At 32.4% G+C, this 14,618-nt stretch overlaps 1 protein-coding gene and 1 pseudogene across 1 annotated transcript; both read right to left on the bottom strand.

Moving 5' to 3' along the window:
* Window positions 1-5,433: 5,433 nt before the first annotated feature.
* On the bottom strand, window positions 5,434-5,937 carry LOC131642004 (uncharacterized). The gene has a single exon (XM_058912296.1). The coding sequence runs from the start codon at window positions 5,935-5,937 to the stop codon at window positions 5,434-5,436; it is 504 nt and encodes a 167-aa protein (XP_058768279.1).
* Window positions 5,938-12,157: 6,220 nt separating this feature from the next.
* LOC131642003 (F-box/FBD/LRR-repeat protein At5g56420-like) lies at window positions 12,158-12,961 on the bottom strand (annotated as a pseudogene).
* Window positions 12,962-14,618: the final 1,657 nt, after the last annotated feature.

Raw genomic sequence — 14,618 nt, 5'->3', positions numbered from 1 at the left:
CTATCCGAATTCAAACTCTTCTCCTTCAGATCCTTCATTAGATCAGACGACAATGGCGACATTGAAAGCTACTCATTCTATCGTCCAACAGCAAGCCTCCGTTGTCCCTGAGGTTGCCATAAATCCTCCACTCTCTCTATGAAAAGATTGATCATGATCAAGTGCTCAAGGTTGAAGGAATCTCAAATTGTCAAAAGATAATATGGTATGAGATAAGGGATTAATCTAACGTACAGTATGAATTTTATTATATATATGCTTTAGATGCTCATAAACTATCACTAGTGCAAAAAGAATAATATAATTTTAAAATTTATACCTGATATACTAAAAACAGGTGTAAATAAGAAATACGGTGGCAATTTTAAAAACAAGTTTAAATTAAAAATATTATTATAATCAAATCTCTATTACTCGAATTAAACTAAAAACGGGTGCAAATTTATATAGACTAAAAAAAATATTTAATATGTGTGACATATTAACATAGTTACAAATAATTTAGGGAAACTCTCATTACACTTTTTGAGGTTCTTAGGTACCATGTGTGCTTCCAAAAATGCATGTCTGCTTCGGTATATGTATATTAGAAAACACTTTTTTTTACATTTGCGTGAAAATGTTCCGTAGATACATATACCGAACACTTCCGTATGTAAATGTACGAAATAAACCAGATACAAAAAACCATAAGATCTGTTAGCAACAGTGAACAAATATAATCAATGGGAAAGAGAAAGAACCTTTTGGTTAGGGTTTTAATAGAATAAATCAAAAGTGTGTGAGTAAGGGTTACATCAGAGTATAAATATCAAAAGTAGAGAAAGACCTAACTACCCTTATAAAGATACAATAAAATATAATAAATAATAATGATAACTAACAAAATCAACATTGCAGCGATAAAAATAACATTCATAGATTAAAATCGACATTACATTGATGATTTCAACAGAAAATTAAATATTACATTTCAATAGCTCGGTGGATGTTCTCAGAAAATCGGCATTACATTGATTCGTTCTTTGCACTGTCGCTACGAACTCGAGCGGGATTTTCTCTTTGAAACCGTAATACATTCGCCACATGGCTAAAACATCTTTTTGGTTATTGAGCTCAAAGTTGTTGTAAATGTCGTTCCCTCCGTTTTCAGATGAAGGTGAACGATACTCGAGTTTCACAACCTTTCATTTGTCACTCTAAGGTAGGAGGTAGTGGATTTCGTTAATGATATTGTCGAGCGAGGTGTAATCGCGGAGTTTGAACATCTTCCCGGGTGTTCTTCGGTCGGAGTAGGAGACACTTTCGACATACCAACGGATGTTGTAATCATATTGAGATATTTTTTTTGTTTTTGTGAAATACAACATTAGAAACCCCAAATTTATAGAAAACCTAGGTGAATATGGACCACTCATTTTTTGTCACAGAATTTTCCATAGGTATATTCATGGAAAGAAGCTAGACATTTTGTTTTCCTAGGCGTATCTACGGAAAAAACCCATACTTTACAAATTTTAAACCTTCCATAGATACATCTACGGAACTTTCCCTGTTAGTTTTTTTAGCAGAACAGAATAATATAGCAGGGCAAAATAATAGAAACACATATACACATACTACACCTCTCATTAGAATTTATAAATGACAAAAAAATTATTATATTGCAATGTTAAAGAGTGCATATATTAAACTTTCAAACTACAAAACACATCAAAAGATGTAACCGACACACATATAATGCCCACCTAAAATTATCCTCTTTTTCATACTCCAAAAAAGCAAAACTAACGGCGTAAGTCTTCTCGGTAGATGTAATACCAACCATCTCAAATAATGAAAGTCGATACTTGTTGGTGTCGTAGGTAGAATCGAGAATGAGCACTGTCAAGAACATATTGAATAACTTTATCGAATGCGCATGAATCCAACAAATATCTCGGACCGTAACTCCATCCAACAATTTTAACAGTTGTTGCATCTGTTGCACCCCAAAATTTTCCCTCTTGTCAGTACTATAAGTTACGAGGGACATTTATTTCATCACTCAAAAATCAAGAGAAAATAATAAAGAAGTTCCTTTGTTTCAAGAAAGTTCGGTGCGAAAGTGTGTTTATGCGGAAAATGCAAAATTCATAACCTTTGACTGGAAGGTCAAATGAGCTTGGTTTTAGCGCGGCCAAGACCGTTTTGGCATTCTCTACATTTTCGTAATCGGGCCAGAAGCCAATTCATCAATAAACTTTGGTCTAAAAAGTCAACTAAACTTTGACTGGCCATAACTTTCACATGGAGTATCAAATATTTCCCAAATAAAACCTATTTTGAAGGAAATTGAATTCTCTACAACTTTCTATCATACATTCTAAGGCCATAAATGCACCATTGGAGAGATATGAGCCAAAACATTACAGGTCCTTCTAGGAGATCGCAAAAAGTTGTTTTTTTTTTCAGGAGCAATATCATCAGGATAAAGTCCTCAAACACAAAAACGGTTCCAAAGTGGCTTGTAGAGGACATCTTGGGCTTTCCAAAAAGTACTAGATCATCTCCATATGATTAATATTGAAAGAGTTATGACTTGCATAAGTTGGTCGATTTGGAGAAAATGCACTTAAGGCGAAATGGAGAAGTTTGATATTTTGTACCAATGGGCCTAAGATTTGAGGTTCAAACGTGCCATGGGCTTTATCATGACTTTTAAAACCAACTATTTTATTTTTATGGAATTTAATTATTTATTTGAATTTTAATTCATTTAAATGTTAATAAATCATATAAAATATGAATAATTTGTTTTAAATCCAAGATTTGATTTTTACAATCAGTTTCAATTACCCAAATATCCTAATTTTAATCAAAATTTCATGGTAATTGATATTGGAAAGAGATGGTTAGGATTGAACCAAATTTGGAAAGGTTTACTATCAAATTTCAATATAAACATGGACACTATATCTGTATCAAGGGAGGATGAAAAATCAGAGCCAAAGCACTATGGTTTCAAAGGAAATATTTCCAAAAAAGGTGTAATTTTCGTATTCCTGTTTCAAGAGGTTTTCAAGGCTTACCATTCATTCAATCATCTTCCTGAGGTAATTTAGAGTGAGTAACTTGACTGATACACGACACCCATATTGTTTACATACTCATACCGCATTGTTCATGTTTTCATATGTTTTTGGATTTTTCGTTTTGCATATATCTTGGTGTTATAGTGTAATTTGACGATTTTTATGAGTTTATGGTATGATTTAGAGAACGTCCATGCCCTTAAGTCAAAGCTTTCACGTGAGAATTCCAAGTTACCATGGTTAGGGCAAAAACAATGAAAGCTTGCGTTTTTTATGCTACAAGAGGTTTTGATCCAAAACGATTACGCCATGGTGTTCGCAAGGCTTGGTTTGATAGATTTGGGCAATCTTGGTTTGCGTTTGGTTCATCTTTTGTAGGTTTCAAAGTCGTATGCATGGGGGGGAAGAACCTGCAGAAAAATCCGCAGGTAAATCCGAAGCAAATTTTGCGGCTAAATCCGCAGCGTTCAAGGAGGAAGAAGGTGAACAGTGCAAAGCTTCCTCTCAGCCACACGTGGAGCGTCTATATTTGCTGGTCAAAAGTCTTGATCCTCTCTCCAATTCTGATTGCTAGTCGGCGCCACATAAGCCCAGTTTGACTCGGTTTGAACCAATAATTTACCTTTTATATTTTTGTTAATATTATTCTGAAGTGGTATTTTTAACACGGAAAAAACGCAGCACATGTGGTAACGCACGTGTTTGGGTGACTAAAGGGTCCAGGGATCGATCCCTGGCCCTTGTTTGTTTTTTTCTTGAATTAACATTCTGCAGATCCTACGCAACAAGCCTACGCGCGCTCACCATACGTCCTCACATCCAGACGATAGGATCATATCACAATCAGATCTAAAGGCCAGAAGCACGCTTCCCTACCATGCATCTTCAAAGCGCACCAGACAGGATCACTCCCAGGTTTATCTTTTTATTTTTATATTATTTATATAATTACTTAATTAACTTAATATATTTTTAATATATATAAAATTTGATTTTCAAAATTAATTAATACTAAAATTAAGATTTTATTTATTATTCGTTTCGATCGAATTAATCGATCGCGATGGTTAATAATCAATTATTTAATTAATTAAATAATATATCTAAATAGGGTTATTTACTAAAGGGTTTTAACCGATTCAATTGGTTACGATGATTAGTAATCCCTCCTTAATTCGTTATTCGTTTTAATCAAACTTATTGATTACGATGGTTAACGATGAATAAATTACTTCAAAGAATTTATTTAAAACACATTTATTTGCTAATGGTGATAATCGAATTAATCGGTTAGAATAATTAGCAATTCTTTATTTTATTTGTTAGTTATGGTGATCAAATCTATTGATCATCGCGATTAATAGAAAATATTATAATTAGGGTTGTACGCCATATTAAAACACAATTTCTCTTACAAAATTACAAACTACAAATTTCAAAACTGCGATAAGGTAATTCAAAATACCTTGCAAACTATGAATTTCAAAACTGCGATAAGGTAATTTAAAATACCTTCATACCTTCATATTAAATCTAAGGCGTACAACTCTGACCCGAACTACGTAGACTCTGGTTCGTAGGCACTTGGATAACCAAGGCAAGTCCCCTTCCCCAAAATTCTAATTAGGTTCGAATTTTACCTTTCACTCTTTAGCCACGAACCTTTGCTTTAAACTTAAAACCTTAGGAAAGGGTTAAGGGTGCCTAACACCTTCCTTTGACCTGATTATAATAACTTACCCATAATTCTCTATAACTTCGTAGGGTTTCCTATTCACCCTGGTAGAATAGAAGGCGACTCTAAAAAGCTAATTTTTTAGGGCAAGTTGCTACAGTTATCGCTAAGGCTTTAGGCATGATTGCTGGTGTGCTGGGAGGAAATGCCGATGGAGTTGGGATCAGTGCTGACAGGTAATTGGGGAGTTTTCAGAGGAACAATCCTCCATTGTTCAAGAGCACTCACGATCCAGAAGGTGCTCAGAAGTGACTGAAGGAAATTGAAAGAATCTTCAGAGTCATTGATTGTGCTGATAAACTGAAAGTGAGGTATGGTACTCCATTTTCATTTGTTAAGGAGTGCTAAATTAAATACTTCGATGTTTTTTACCCCTAATTCCCCTTTGTGAAAGGTAAAATTACATTCTTCCAACTAACTCAAAGAATCTTCCTTTTCTCTTCCACCCCACCCCCTAACAAAAATTTGCGTTGGATCCTATTAAACTCTTTCACCTCCTTCTTTGGCATTTTATAAAAAGACATAGTGAATATGGTCAAAGAAGAAATAATAGACTTCAATAGAGTAATCCTACCTCCCAAAATGAGGAAGTGATTTTTACAACCCCCAGTCGATTCTTCATTTTCACCAATAGAGGATTCCAAGTCGTATCCTTCCTAGGATCAAAACCAATGGGAATACCAAGGAAATAAAATTTTCTTTCCTCCACTTTACAAGAACAGGTGCGGCTTCTAAAAACGGACCCCTTGAATTAATACCCATCAATTTACTTTTATGACAATTAATTCCAAGGCCCGACACAATTTCAAATGCCTGAATCACCGCCTTAATCGCCCAAACATGCTTCCACGTCCCTTCTCGCACAAGTAGAGTATCATATGCAAATTGAATATTTTCCACCCAACAAGAACCTTTTATGGCTAAATCCCCAACTTCAATGGATTTCGTCACTAACCCCAAAAGACCTTCCGCCACTAAAACATAAAGAAAAGGTGAGAAGGGGTCACTTTGTCTCAACCCTCGGAACACTTCGAATTCTTTGGTAGAACTACCATTAACAAGAACCGACATCTTACTATTGAAAACCAATAACTCAATCCATCCCATCCATCTTCCCCCAAAACCCATCCTTTTCATCATATATCGCCAATAACTTCAACTAACTTTAGCATAAGGCTTCTCAAAATCCAATTTAAAAAGCAAACAATCTCTTTCTTCTTTTCTATCATAATCCACCACTTTATTCGCCACTATAAGGAAGAAGATTAACACAATTTGGTTCGCTACTTCTTGGTGTATATGGATTATGTGAAATGCAATACTCTTTGATAATGTTTCATATAGTTTTGATAAGGTGTATTTCAATATTTTGTATTTTTCTTGGAGTTGGTTAGCTAGTTCTAATCCGCTTTCGCTTCCTAGTATCTACGATTGGTATAAAGTACCAATGGATTGTTTCAATCATGTGTAGCTTCTCTGTATTGTAAGGGTTTCACCCCTAGTGCGAGTTCTTATATTCAATTGCCTATTAAAAAAACAGTACTTTGTTATCATCAAAACTCAAGGAGTATCAATAGATTTTGTTCTTACGACAATTTATTTGATTAAATTCTTTGATAAATTATGTGCGAGATTTAGGGTGTTACAGGGTAGGAGAAGGGTTATATATGATAGGCGATATTGGGTTCAGACAACTTGGAATGAACATTTGTGAAACAATAAATATGATTCTCCAGCTTTAGATATTTGACTGGAATAGAACAACATACATTATTTTTTATTTAAATTTTCTAAGATGGATAAATTGTAAAACTAAAATAATTATTAATTTTTTATTTTAACAAATTTTAGTTTTGGAATTGTTATGATAGATCTTCAATTTATTATTTAATTTATAAATTAATGATAGATACAACTCATTTTACATTCTAAAATGAATTTTTCATTTAAACTAAATAATTATTTTTTTATATATTAAAAGAATATCCATAAAATTTGAGATGATTAACATTGTATTTAAAAGAATATTATATTTAAAAATCATTAAAAAAATAACAAAAGTATAGGCCGGTTCCTTTTAACTTTAAAAAAGTGAACTTTTTTATTTTAAAATTATTTTATAAAAGAATTTTATAAAAATTTTAAAATTATTTTGAAATTTATTTTTTATAAATTGAGAGATTAATTTTGACGATTAAAACATGTTCAAAATCTTACTTTAGTTATAAAAATATTTATCTCAAAATAACTTTTAATGAAAGCCTATTTAAAAAGTGTTTACAAATTTAAAAAATTTTAATATCCAAAATAATAATAAAAAATATTGAAATATTTTAAAAAATTATTTAAAATATGTTTTTAACAAATATTTGTAATTTTTAAAGAAGAAAAATATACAACACCATACAAATTAAATAATTTTTAAAAATTTGAAACGAAAAAAATCTTATATAATTATTTAAAAAAAAAAGCTGAAACAAATTAGAGCTATATATGATATTAAGTCATTATTTTCCTTAAAAAAACAAATTATTATGACCCTAATTTTAAAAGTGCAACAAACTAATCCTATAAAATCCGCCTTCTATGTAGATTAAATATTAGACATTCAATCAAAAGTTTTAATAAGGAGTGTTACTAAAAGACTAAATAATAAAATAATATTTGAAATTATTGTAACAAACTATTCCTATAAAATTAGTGTACCAAACTATTCCTATAAAACGAGTGTAACAAATTTTTTTGTAGACTTACTAAAATACTAAATAATAAATACGTTTAATATTTTTTATTCAATTTTATAAACCAATTTTTTTTTTGAAATTTATTTTAAATTAACAGTGAGGTAACAACGACAAACACAGTGTGAAAAAAATGGTTACATAATTTAAAAGTCAAGTCAATAAATTATTTATAATCTTAGTTTCAAATCTCTCTAACAAACTTTTCCTTAAAAAAATAATAGCCTTTATCTAACTAATCTACCTATTTAATGGAGAATCACAAAATTATAATTCATTCTTTAGACTCATTTTCATATAAAAAGTCACAAGAAAAAGCCTAATTCAGATAGTTACTACTCGTATACAGTAAAATGAATCCATCCAAAGCAACGTTGTCACCAATATCAAAACCAAAGAAAAACCATGATTACAAAATTAAGGGTGAAAATATAAGTTACACAAGTAACAACATGATACTCTTAAAAATGGCAATGAAGAACTCAATGAAGAAAAAAGGAGGGTTGGAGGCTAAGCTTGCAAATAAAATGTTTATACAATCCAAACGTGTATCGAAAACTCAATGTTATCTTCGTCGTCAAAACTTTCAAACCAAGCTGTCTAGATTATCCATCATGTCTACCGTACAAGAAGAAGACTCGTCCGTCTCACCGATGCCATCTAAGATACACAAAGGTGAAAATATAAGATACACAAGTAACGACATTATACTCTTTAATACGGCAATGAAGAATTTTTTCAAGAACAAAAGAGTGTTGGAGGCTAAACTTGCAAATAAGAGGGCTATGGAGTCCAAACGGGTATGGACAACTCAATGTTATCTTCGTCGTCAAAACTTTCAAACAATGTCGTCTAGATTATCCATCATGTCTACCATCCAAGAAGAAGACTCGTCCGTCTCACCAATGCCATCTAAGATACACAAGAGTGAAAATATAAGATACACAAGTAACGAAATTATACTCTTGAATACGGCAATGAAGAATTTAATGAAGAACAAAAGAGTATTGGAGGCTAAGCTTGCAAATAGGAGGGCTATAGAGTCCAAAAGGGTATCGACAACACAATCTTATATTCGCCGTCAAAACTTTCAAACCAAGACGTCTAGATTATCTATCATGCCAACCATCCAAGAAGAAGAAGAAGAATTGCCCATCTCACCATTACCGTCTAAGCTATGTTAAGTAGACTTAGGAAAGTTTTGATACTATCGGTACCGTCCTAACACCCTAAATTCCCTAAGTATGTGTGTCCGATTTGAATAACCATTATGCCGAGACCTCGAGTTCTAAGTTTTGAAGTAGCCTCTTAAGTAGTTTATACTAGCAGTCGGCACCATCTTAAGCACATCTACGTTTGGCGGCCGATGAATATAAGTGAATGATCCTGAAAAATAACGAATGAATGTTCGATTAAATTGAAAAAAAAAGGAATACACCTTCTAAGTTAGGTGACCCTCACCCGGTCATTTAACCCAACGGTTGTTGATTCTAAAAAAAAAAGTAACGCCCATTGTTAGTTGGTCCATTGGTCTCTGGTATTGGACTCGGTAGGGCGGATTACGGTCCGATCCCCCACAATTGCGATGGGTTATAAAAAGGGGTGTGCCACTTTTGTAACTAGAACCCTGTGCTAATGAAAAGGATCATAGTCGCTAACCGGTTTCCTTACTATGAATGTGTACGGATAACGGGCTTAATGTGATTGCGCTAGAATGAAAAAGAGGTGAAAAAGAACAAAGAGTGTAGGTCGAGTTATAATGGCATAATTCGGATTGGTTTTGCATAGGAGGGAGTTTTTGTCTGTGAAATGCGGATATGTGTCACTACGGTATCCTTGTTATCAATATCTATTACCTATCTATTTAGCACTAGCCTGGCAGCCTCGGGAGAGTATGGTTTGTTGTTTTTTTTCTAGTATGGAATCCTATGTAATGTGCATAATGAGATGAAATAAATTTGTAGAGTTTTATTGGTTAGCCACATTATTTTTTTATTTAATTTTTTATTAAGCTTGCAAATGCAACCAACAACTTTCATTCATCGAATAAGCTTGGACATTGTTATGAAAGAGTGGACAAACCATATAATAAAATGTATTTTTTTAATGAAATTTGAAGAACACGCAAAAAAAGAGTGGACAAACCATATAATAAAATGCTTCAAAATTAAAATTGCACCAAATATCTTAGAGTATAACAATATGACAGCCACTGTTTGCTTCTAATCCATCATAAAATTATAAATCTAAAAACTTACAACCACCTAAATATGCATGTGCATGAGATCCCTACAAAGCAATAAAGTGCAATATGATTTAAAACCAAATCCAATTAGATAGTAGTAGTCACCAAATCCAGTCAAATAAGAAAACAAAGAACTCACAACACAACACATGACAAAAAACACATCCAATATAAAATCAGCTTCTAATCTTTCTCTCTTTGATCTTCGTTAGTGGAAGGACTTGGAGAATTCCTTTGTTCGGGGGAACTAGAAGCATTTGTCACCTATAAAAAATAAAACAAAAAATTTACAAATTCAATTAAGTTATTGTTTTGATAATATTCTAAAATATGAACTCAAAGAGTAAAATAAAATATACCTGTCTTGCAGCTCGTAAAATGTCATTCACATCTTCTCCCGCAAATCTATATATAACTGAACAAAAGTGTTGACACTGTAAAAACAACCATGCAAAAAAAACTTAAACTTAAAAAATGGTTGAAATACCACCTCTTGTACCATTTTCACAATAAACTAGTGATGAAGTAACTAATGTTGAAATATCATATATAACTGAACAAAAATGTTGACACTGTAATTGCAAACAAGCCAATACTACTAGCAACAAGATTCATGATAAGGTCCATAAAGCTAAACAAAAAAAATGATATAGTCACCATGTTAGGGGACTAAAGAGCTAATGAAAAAATTTATAATTCAAATAGTAATAAGTTGTGGACTCAAATGCAATGACCATACTAAAAAAATGATATAGTCAGATGTGCCAGCTTATAAAGTTAGAATCAAAGTGACACACAAAAACTCTAAATAACAAATTCTCCAAAATCAGAAGGTAACAAAGCATCAAACCAAAAGACATATATGAATGAAAGAAAATCTTACAATCAATCTTGCTGCTTTTCTCAATTGAGGATGATTGTAAGAAATTAGGATGGCAGGCCAAGTGCTATGAGTTATACTCATAGTCTTAAAAGGATTAAATCCATCAGAAGCCACCCCTAATCGAACATTACGCGGATCTAACGAAAATGTTGGATATCGGGAGTTAAATTCCTTCCAAGCAAGTGATTCAGCCGGATGCCTAAGAGAACCATCATTCAATCTACTCTCATGGTTCCATCTCATTGATTCAGATATTTTAGATGACAAGAATAACCTCTACAACCTTTGTTTCAAAGGAAACCAACGAAGGATTTTTGCGGGTAAGTTCTTCCGCTTTTCAGAAGTCTCTTTTCCATTAGCTTGTACACCATCATTCTACCAAATCTAATGCAAAACTAAGAGCTATACAAACAAGATGAACCTTAAGTGTATTTTGTGAAAAAAACTACAATCGGAGATCAGATCTGCAACTTAGAAACCCAGAAGATGAAAACGAAAATCTATGTAATAAATTGAACTAACCGAACCGAACCACAGTAAATCCTGCTTTTTCCGCAACACTCAAAACCAGTATACATAATTTTTTACAAAACTTATATTTTTAGCAACTACTAGTATAAGAAAGATTTTCACATTTTAAAAATTTGTTTATATAGAGTGGAAATTAATAAATCAGATCGATCTTCAAACAAAGTGACAGGTAAAGAATTTTAAGTGTTAGTTTTGTACCTGAAGCTTCAGACCTTGACGTCGATTACAAAGCAAAATCACTTGTTTTAAATACCTAATTGTCATACAAAAAATGAGTTAGAGTAAATGAAACTGAAACATAACAAAGAAAGAATGATAACAAGAGTAATTAGGGCAAGACTCATCACAAACCACTAAGAAAAACAATTGTTGCAGATGTGAGGATGGCAACACGTGAAGCAGGAGAACGATATGGAAAATCAAAACAGCGGCGAGAACATGAGAGAAAACGAGTTTTGATCATCTATTTTGATTTTGTATTTTTTTGGGATAGAAAAGCTTTTGTTGGGAGGGAAATGAAACGTGGAAATATGGGTCAAGGAGAGAAATGAAAAGGCATTAGCGCATATATTTTGGCGGAAGAGGAAAAAAAAAAGGTTTTCACTATTGTGTTAAAAATAAAGGTACATAGTTAATTTAAAATATAAGTTAATATCCATTTTCTTTTAAAAATTTATTAAATATATTTATTTTATTTAAAAATTAAATATACTAAAAGTGAAGATGAATTTTCCTACCATGGAACCTATACCCACGAAACCTTATAAGTTATTTTCTAACATATGATACATATACCTACAGTAACAAAATTTTGTTAGTATATGTTATTTATACCCATAGATCTATCAGCCATCACTAATGGTGTCCGTTTGTATATGGAAAATTTCTTGTAGTGACGTTTGACACTGATGGAACAATATTTACCTCAAACACAAGATGTCCGAAAATCTATCCCGACCAGCAAAACAACTGAGCACCCAACACAACCTACATCATCATAGTAATTCTCAAATAGTGAATATTCAGTAGGATAACATTCATACCTGTTATATATGCAAAATTCTCGTCTTACAAACCAAAGACATCAGAATATCCATATTATAACAAACCCTTACTTTGACCAAATTAGGTAAAGCATTCAAGCTTTCCATGGGATCGATTGATTTCTGGAAGGTACGTGAGTTTGCATTCAAATCTTCTAGAATAGGGCAGCCATGTAGAAACTTTGCAAAATATTTAGGAGATGTGAAATCAACGTTATTCAAATGAAGAGTTCGAAGACAAGGAAAATTCACTCGATCATAATCCCACATTTTTATGTTTTCTAATCTAAGAACCTGAAGTGTCTTACAACTGAGAATGCAAGGAGGTAATTTGATACATCGCCGTTTACCAGACAAGTCAAAGTTAAGATTCTTGACTCCTCGTTGCACCACAAATTTAAAAATTCTATTCAATTCTCTTTGGATCGTGGCCTAATTTCAAGTTAAATGATTGGATCGTGGCCTTTTTGGCTCGCAAAGAGAACATGATTGAATAAACAAACTTGCGAAATATCTGAAAGTCATTCAAAGCCTTGTCATCGAAGTTGAGAATAAGGACAGAGAGCCATACCGGTCTCCATCTCTCCGAGAGAATCTTTGTGGTTGCAACAGATTTGGTTGGAAGGAAGGAGAGAATGTGGCAGAGAATTGACTCCGGCAGGTCGCTAATTCTATCCTCCGTCGGAATTGAACGGCCAGAAGACATGATTAGTAATTGTGAATGGGGCAAGCAAAGAAGTATAGAGGATTATCAGCATTGCGGCAATATATAGAGATTTCTGTTATAATTAGGGTTTGGGCTTTTTCTATAACCGGAATGGTGGCGTCGAAATTGATCGAGAGCGGAACGAATTCACTTTGCTTTTTCAGTAACTGGAACTGATTTTGTTAAAAGAAAAGAACGAGGGAAGTCGTTGCTGTTTGAAATAAAAATATATATATACCAAAAACCAATTGTATTAGAGAAAAAAAAGGAAATGCACGGTGTAAAAGAGTTTAAAACACATTTTTATTTTAAAATACTAATATGACATGGGAAATCTGAATATCATTTAACACTCACAGTGTACCATATTTAAATTCATTATATTACTAAATTACACTTTTATTTTTAATTTTTTTATGACATGGCATATTAATAGTTTTTTTTACACTAGCAATGAAGATTAATTTTATTATAATTTTTTATTTATATAAATTATTTATAATTTATTTTTCCAATCTTATTTACAACTTATTTCTTATTGAAATTTTTTCTTACAAAGAGCAAAGAAAATAAAAGATTCAAAAGATAAATGTGTTGCGAAGCATAAGATGCAGAACACGTAAATCACCTCTTTTCATTGAAGATACAATTGTTCACGCGAATGACATGCTAACCCATCTAAATTAATCTAAAGGCTAATCTTATGCCACGCTTCACATGCATTTAGTTATAAACCATTTCTCATATTTAAAGAAAAAGTGTGTCACTTCACAAGTATTCAAATCCTCTCTCATTCGAACATAATTTTTCACTATCATAATGACTTGAGCGGTGAAAGACTAACTTTGCAGGTCAACTATACTCCATTGCGTCAAAGGCTCACAGCAACCACAACAAGCTATGCATTTTACTTTTTCGATCCATTTAGCTCTACCATAGAACATTGACTCCGTATGTGGGAATCAACTTCTAATTGCTACAATTTTCCACTATCAAATCTCTCTTGATTCATTAGAATATCCTTTGTTAGAAATCAATATCTCCTTCAGTCAATCGGAGTACAAATTTCCATTCCTTTTTGCTTCTATCCGAATTCAAACTCTTCTCCTTCAGATCCTTCATTAGATCAGTCGACAATGGCGACATTGAAAGCTACTCATTCTATCGTCCAACAGCAAGCCTCCGTTGTCCCTGAGGTTGCCATAAATCCTCCACTCCCTCTATGAAAAGATTGATCATGCTCAAGTGCTCAAGGTTGAAGGAATCTCAAATTGTCAAAAGATAATATGGTATGAGATAAGGGATTAATCTAACGTACAGTATGAATTTTATTATATATATGCTTTAGATGCTCATAAACTATCACTAGTGCAAAAAGAATAATATAATTTTAAAATTTATACCTGATATACTAAAAACAGGTGTAAATAAGAAATACGGGTGGCAATTTTAAAAAACAAGTTTAAATTAAAAATATTATTATAATCAAATCTCTATTACTCGAATTAAACTAAAAACGGGTGCAAATTTATATAGACTAAAAAAAATATTTAATATGTGTGACATATTAACATAGTTACAAATAATTTAGGGAAACTCTCATTACACTTTTTGAGGTTCTTAGGTACCATGTGTGCTTCCAAAAATGCATGTCTGCTTC

Source organism: Vicia villosa, unplaced genomic scaffold, assembly GCF_029867415.1.
Source record: "Vicia villosa cultivar HV-30 ecotype Madison, WI unplaced genomic scaffold, Vvil1.0 ctg.004363F_1_1, whole genome shotgun sequence".
Taxonomy (NCBI): Eukaryota; Viridiplantae; Streptophyta; class Magnoliopsida; order Fabales; family Fabaceae; genus Vicia; species Vicia villosa.
Note: the sequence above shows the minus strand (reverse complement) of the source record. Positions and strands in the feature narration are given on the sequence as shown.

What these genes read in the sequence shown, in the direction of transcription:
- LOC131642004 (XM_058912296.1), bottom strand. Translation starts at nt 5,937, where the DNA reads ATGGGTTTTGGGGGAAGATGGATGGGATGGATTGAGTTATTGGTTTTC.